Genomic DNA, 7,667 nt, shown 5'->3' with positions numbered 1-7,667 from the left:
ATGAAAATCGTATGCTAAAATTTGACAACAAGTGCTACTAATATTACCCAAAAAAAGTTTTGGTTCATCGTGTCGCTATACTAATGATAATTGTAAAATTTAATATCTAGACCAACATTTGAAAAGGGCGTAACAGCCAAAATTCAATCGCTCCCGTTTTTCGTCTATGTAGATGGCTATGTATGTAGACAAGGAATCCGAAGGAATAAATTTTGGCTGTTACGCCCTTTTCAAATGTTGGTCTAGATATGACTGCTAAAATAGTGTGATTGTTATTGGTCCATCTAATGTGCGATGTCTATTCAGCTTTATTGGGCAAAAGAAAAGACTCTTGCATATCCTGCCTGCATAAGTGGCTGCTAAAAAGCCGAGTCAAATTGATTTACCACGCAAGTTTAGTGCATTTATCATTTGATAAAGTGCATAAATCTAGCATAATGTTACTAAAATATGCTTGATACACTTTTTGCAGCGACAAATATCTCTCTACAAAACGATGTAACTATTATCGCTGAATTATTGATTTGCGTGATGAGCTAACGATTCAATTTTGGCTAACATTACCTCTAATTACCCTACCCTAATTAATGTAGCAAATAAGGATGATAGTATTAATCAAACATGGAATACCTAGTCTGAAAGATTCATGCTTGTATTAGATAAATGGCAATTAAAATTATTTTTTTAAAAATCAGTGAATTATTTAATGTAGATAGTGATTGCATTTCGGAAAATACAGTTCCATTCTCTTATTCCATAGTGTTTATCGTACCTACAGACAAGAGAAGAAAGATGTCTGCACTCACACGGATTGTATTTGCCTTCGCGCTTTGCTGTACTTGGAGCTCTTATGGTCGGGGAAATACCTCTATTGAAGGGAGAACGTCTTACATCAACATCATGTACGATATGATAAAATTTTATCTTTATTTCATTTATCGAACTTCCGTTTAGCAGCGTCATTGATTCAAAGAATACATATGTGATAATACTGTTCGGTGACATGCATGGTTAATAAATAGCGTCCGCGTGCAATTCGTGATTTGATGTTATTCTGATGAACCGGGGCCGGTCAATAAACAGCAAGTAAATGGTGAATGAGATTGAAACATGAGTGATCGCTCAGCCCGGTGCTTGCTATCGGTGGACTTCAATCTTCCGTGTGTGCCAAAGGTAAATGTTTACTTTCGATTGAACAAGACGATTGAAATGTTGCAGACGTCAGTTCAGGTAAAACCGGCGTCTCTTGATCGCCGACCTACATTCTTGAAACGAAACGTCACTTCTTCGACGTAATATACGTCATCCCAGATCTCGACGGTACGAATGCGCTCGAGCGGAAGTTGGTACTCGAATTCATAGTCTGGCGTATGGTGAGTGTGGTCCACAAATACTCTTATTGTGTCGTGGTGAAATCGAAAGATAAGACTAAATAACTTTGTCCGGTCTTTGAAATTGCGACTAAGAGTGCGCCTCTCATCTTGCCATACGACGTTCTTCCAGTTTTGGACCACGATCCTAGATCCATCGTCGTTGAAAAGCACCTTGAAGTGATATGCGATATAAGGCCAACTGACGCTCGTTACAGGTGGTGTACAACATTTTTGGGAAATATTCACTGCACTTTCCGAAGGAACTGACTCAGACTTCTGAACCGGAGGCGGCTGGGGTAAAATGAAATTTACCGAGAATCTTGAATGAAACACAAATCGTTAAATTTCACGTTAATTAAAGCACGTTCATGATGTTCACTGTTTTATTTTGGGAAACACCTACACTCTTGCATCCGGCTTAAGCATACCTTTCACGATCACCTCATCACCTACTTCAGGTATACGAGGAATCTGCGCTCGGAACGGTCGTTCGTTCATTATTACAAAATAATATCACAGCTTTTCGCGCGTATCCAGTCAATGTTCGCGAGTTGGCGTCTCTCTCGATACTGAATGCACGAGAGAAGTGTACTAGAAAGTATATAACAGCACTGCTATGCTACCGTCGTTAGTCATTTTCTGTAGTGCTGACTATTCCATCGAATGGAAAGCATTCAGGCTTGTTCATATGAGATAATCTAACATCAGTGCACGTTTTGAATACTCGGTATCAAATCGCTATAAAAATAGTTAGTTTTTAGAAGGTTTGCTAGTTAATAAAACTGTCATAAACCTTTGTAAATCCCAAATGTTTTGTTATAATTTCTGATGAAAAAAAGTCTGATAGAATATAACATGCGTTGCTTGGGCGAGTATGATAGAATGTAGTTCTTAGATACTACATTCCGTTATATTCACATCCTTCGACTCAGTAGTGCGTATCTGCAAAATAAAACCATGTTAAGGAAGCTATTTCCGGTTCCAGTCTAGATCATTTATCAGTTGGAAACTGTATCGATGACGAGTGAGAAATCTGAATCGCAATGTGCTAGCCGTAGGCAGCCCATAAGATGCAATGGAAGCACATAATATGTTCTATACTTCGACTTGGCCAATCACGTGGCAATGAGCAAACGACATGCATGCCACGAGTGATCGGTCATCTAAGGATTATTTTAATATTATTGAGTTTTATGTCCGCTTGTCTGACGGAAATATTCCGGTTGGGGATTGTAATTCAAGAAAAAATAATTATACGGTCGAACCTCCACATATTGAAAAAATAATTATACGATCGAATCTCCTCGATATTGAAGAGACCATACCTCAATGCACTATGTTCCAGGATACAGATTTACGCGGAAAGATGCATTTTACGCCAAAACTATATTAAAAAAAGTCATCATTATGGTACTATAAAAAATAGGGTGGCCCATTATATAAAATTTTTATTTATTTTATAATTTCTCGTAATACTGACATGTAATGTTCTTGTTGTAGCGCAGCTTATACAAATAAATTTGGCAAAAAAGCTTTCTGTATCTCTTAAGTTTTCTGATTTGTAGCAATTTTACCTACTTGAATTAGGGTGTCCTTCTAGAAAACAGTATTATTGATCTACCTTTTTTGCTTCCGATTTTTCGGAAAAGTCGTCTATAAGTGACTCTTCGAGCTAAAAAAATGCAACATTCTGATGGGTAAATATGCTCAATATGCTTTGCCGATCAAAAATAAATCGACAACGAAAGAAGAAGATACAGACGATGTTCTTATAGCAAAAAACGCGTTTTGAGAAAAAAAAAAAAAAGATTTCAGAAGGCCACATTCGTGAAAAATGAAAAATAAAAAATCTACAGCTTTAACACTTTTTATAAGTTTTATCGTTATCACCCTATTGCAAAATTAAAGAAAAGATGCATTTTTGGCCTAACTCGACAACGGAAGAAGATACAGACGATGTTCTTATAACAAAACACGCGTTCTGAAACGCCATTTCTATAAAAGTGTGCCATTCTATAAAAGTGTGAAACTTTTTTTATATTTGCCAATTAATTTTGCTATTTTTTTCCTGTAGCTCTTAAACTCACTTGTTTGAATTAATTTTACTTTCTAGGATCAGGCTATCCCTCAAAAAACAATATTTTTGATCTGCTCATTTTATTGTTTTGTTTTTCCCGATAGTCACTTTCAGGGCTTTTCAGAACACGTGTTTTGCTATAAGAACATCGTTTGTATCTTCTTTCGTTGTCGAGTTATATCAATTTACTTGAAAAAATATAACTTTAATAAAATTGGTTAAACTTGAGACAAAAAAAAACATATTTTCAATTTATGATATAGTAATTTTTTGATAGAGTATGAATTGCCTTTTCAAATGCCGTGTAAACATAGTTTTTTGGTTTGTCCTAATCGGAGATTCAACTTTTGAAAAAAAAATGTAATTTTGACAGAAAAACGAATATAACTTTTGATCGGCAAAATATATTGAATATATTATTACAGTAGCATTTTTTTTGAGCTCTAAAAGTCACCCAAGGACGACTTTTCCGAAAAATCGAGAACAAAAAAATTATTAAAAATTATGTTTTTTAGAGGGACACCCTAATCCAAGTAGGTGAAATTTCTCTAAATCAACCAACAGCCAGCTTTGTAGAACATTACAAGTCAGTATTTTGAGAAATATAAAAAAAAATCCCTATTTGCCTTTCTTGTACAGCAAAGCTGTACCGAAAAGCTGTCATTTCACTCCAAAATCGAACTTTTTATAGAAGTCTCGGAGACCCATGATGTTATATACCAATCGACTCAGCTCGTTAATCTGAACAAATGTCTGTCAGTCCGTGTGTATGTGAGTGTGGATGTGTGTTTGTATGCCGTAAAACATAAGCAACTTATTCATATAGTAATTCTTAACCGATTTTCTCGCTTGGTTGTTTGTTTCTCTATATAGCGTTTGCAAGAGCCGTAATGTAGGCCATTATTTATGATGTGTATCACACTACGGTGAAACCAAACGATAGAATCGAGAAGGGCATCGTCACCACTAGGCGGATTAATCTGGCTTTTTTTAAATAATGAGCTACCCTATTTGATAGCCTTACTATTCCAAACAAGTTTGTAGAACGACACTTTTTCAAAAAAATATAGTTTTGGCGTAAAATGCATCTTTCCGCGTAAACCTGTAACCTAGACCATAGTGCAACCATAGCATTGGAAATTAGCATTATTCAATACTTTGTTATCAAAACGATTCTACTTATCAAGTAAATTTTGTTTTCAACAACTATTTTTGCCAGCAATAGAGAATGTTGGTACTGAGATTTGGACTGAAAAGGTACGTGTGTATAAGAATATTCTGCTCATAATTATAGAAAAGACAGATTCCTTCAAATGAGCAAAAAATAAAGCATATTTCGAGTCAAGATGATGATGGATACAAATGTAAGTACACTGTTGCATTAAAAATTGTTCGTTGACAATGCAAAACAATGACAATTAAAATTGATTTATTCTATTCAAATACAAATTTTTGTCAAAACTAATCCATAATTGTGGATGTTCCATTGTTTGAGGAGTATATTTGATTGAACAATATCTCATAACAATGAAAGTACTGATGAAGAAGGAAAATTTAAACCATATATTGCATTCTAGGTGTGTTATGTCACATACCACGACCTCATTGTCGATGATTTTTTGTGTATAAGTAGGGCATAAAAAAGCTCTTCATTCAATTGCAAGGAAATATTTTATTTATAATAATTATTTTCTTTTAAGAAATTTTGAACACTCAAAAAATCATCTTTTTTTCTAGTTTTAATAAATGTATTAAAGTTTTCTGTTTATAGTCCCGCATCTACAATATATCAATCATAACCGAAATGGAAGTTTCTGCCATAATTTGGATAGTTTTACGGAAGATAATAAAGTAACATTTTTAATATTCACTTGTCATAAGACAAGTTTGTACTATCCCATATAATTCCACCATTTAGTTGTACATTGACAGATACTTATTTCGACCTCAACAGTAAGGCCGTCATCTGCAACGACCAACAAGGGAATTTGCTGACAGATAAAACCGAAGTGGCTGCCAGGTGGAAGCAACACTTCGAGACTTTGTTGAATAGTGGAAGTGACTGTGCATCGGTGAGGAGAATAAATATTAGCGACGATGGACAAGCTGTGGAGTCGCCTACACTAGATTTTTTAACATCATCTGTTAAAGAACTGAAAAACAATAAGGCTGCGGCGAAGGACCAGCTCCCGGCTGAACTTCTCAAAGATGGCAGTGAGCTTTATGAAGTTCTGCACCATATTATGTCGAAAATATGGGAAGACGAGGAAATGCCTGCTAACTGGTTGGACGGTCTCATTTGCCCTCTCTTTAAGAAGGGGCACCGACTGGAGTGCGCCAATTACCGAGGAATAACCCTCCTTAATTCAGCGTACAAAATTATGTCCCGTATCCTGTTCAACAGATTGAGACCGCTTGAAGAGTCCTTCGTCGGCGAGTACTAAGCAGGTTTTTGTGAAGGCCGATCAACGACGGATCAGATGTTTACCCTGAGACAAAGCCTTGAAAAATGCCGGGAGTACAACTTGCAGATTTTATGATTTACATACTTACAACTTACTATCAGTTTATTGATTTCAAGGCGGCGTACGATTCAGTGAAACGGAATGAATTATGGCAAATTATGCTTGAACATGGTTTTCCGGCGAAATTGATACGGCTGATTCGTATAACGTTGGACGGATCGAAATCAAGTGTAAAGGGTTGCGGATGAAATATCGACGTCATTTGTTACCTTAGATGGATTGAAGCAGGGTGATGCACTCTCGAATCTATTGTTCAATATAGCGCTCGAGGGAGCGATTAGGAGAGCTGGTGTGCAAAGAAGCGGTACCATTATCACAAGATCGCATATGCTCCTGGGATTTGCGGACGATATCGATATTATCGGGATTGATCGCCGTGCCGTGGAAGAGGCTTTTGTGCCTTTTAAGAGGGAGACAGCGAGGATTGGACTCACGATCAATACCAGCAAAACGAAGTACATGGTCGCTGGCAATCAACGTGGGTCCATTAGTGATGGTGGTAGCGAAATGGTGCTAGATGGTGAAAAATTTGAAGTGGTAGAAGAATTTGTGTATCTTGGAACACTAGTAACGTGCGATAATGATGTTACCCGCGAGGTGAAAAGGCGTATTGCAGCTGCAAATAGGGCTTATTACGGACTTCGTAACCAGCTTAAGTCCCGTAGTCTGGAAACGAAAACAAAACTCGCGTTGTATACTGCTCTGTTTCTTCCGGTGGCTTTATATGGCCATGAAACATGGACGTAAAAGGAGTCTAATCGGAGAGCTTTCGGAGTGTTTGAGTGTAAGGTGCTGCGGACAATACTCGGCGGTAAACAGGAGAATGGTACCTGGCGGCGTCGCATCAATCAGGAGTTGTACCAGGTGTATAAAGGGCTGGATGTTATTAAGCTTATTCAACACGGCAGACTACGGTGGGCTGGTCACGTTGTTCGTATGCCGGAAGAACGTCAAGCGAAGATAATATTTAGTAGAGAACCCAGAAAAGGCCGCAGGCTTCGTTGAAGGCCACGTACACGATGGTTTTCTGCAGTTGAAGAGGACCTGAGGACGCTAAACGTTCAGGATGACTTAAATCGATTAGCCCAGGATCGAGTCCAGTGGATGAGTGTACTCCATTCGGCGTAGGTTCATCGAAGAGCTGTAGCCCATCAAGTAACGAATAAGTAAGGCCGTCTTCAGTGCTTCGTACTTGACTCGACTTTATTCTTAATATACAGTTTTACCAGTAATCATCAAAATATCCGGTTGAAACTGCTTTATCCTGTTGCCAAGTTAGGGTTGGCTTCTTTAATTTCTTTATACAGGCTGCGCCACTAAGAGCCTTTGTGTCTGTCTCTTTTGCGATGTCCCGCTGGGTTCCAATCTAATGTTTCTTCATTTATTTATTTATTCAGACTAAGGCCGAAGTGGCCTGTGCGGTATATAAGAGTCTTCTCCATTCAGCTCGGTCCATGGCTACACGTCGCCAACGACGCAGTCTACGGAGGGTCCGCAAGTCATCTTCCACCTGATCGATCCACCTTGCCCGCTGCGCATCTCGCCTTGTTGTACCCGTCGGATCGCTGTCGAGAACCATTTTCACCGGGTTATTGTCCGACATTCTGTCCACGTGCCCGGCCCACCGCAGTCGTCCGATTTTCGCGGTGTGAACGATGGATGGTTCTCCCAACAGCTGATGCAACTCGTGGT

General features: G+C 38.2%; 1 protein-coding gene across 1 annotated transcript; it reads right to left on the bottom strand.

The window, feature by feature from the left end:
* Positions 1-903: 903 nt before the first annotated feature.
* Positions 904-1,951, bottom strand: LOC134219721 (uncharacterized). The gene is made up of 2 exons (XM_062698559.1): positions 1,777-1,951; positions 904-1,692 (listed from the first exon to the last, which is right to left on the bottom strand). Exons 1-2 carry the CDS (start codon positions 1,869-1,871, stop codon positions 1,227-1,229), a joined length of 561 nt encoding a protein of 186 aa, XP_062554543.1. The 5' UTR covers positions 1,872-1,951; the 3' UTR covers positions 904-1,226.
* Positions 1,952-7,667: the final 5,716 nt, after the last annotated feature.

The sequence above is a fragment of the Armigeres subalbatus genome, chromosome 3, assembly GCF_024139115.2.
Source record: "Armigeres subalbatus isolate Guangzhou_Male chromosome 3, GZ_Asu_2, whole genome shotgun sequence".
In the NCBI taxonomy this organism is placed as follows: Eukaryota; Metazoa; Arthropoda; class Insecta; order Diptera; family Culicidae; genus Armigeres; species Armigeres subalbatus.
The sequence above is the reverse complement of the archived record's forward strand: the minus strand, read 5'-3'. Positions and strand labels throughout refer to the sequence as shown.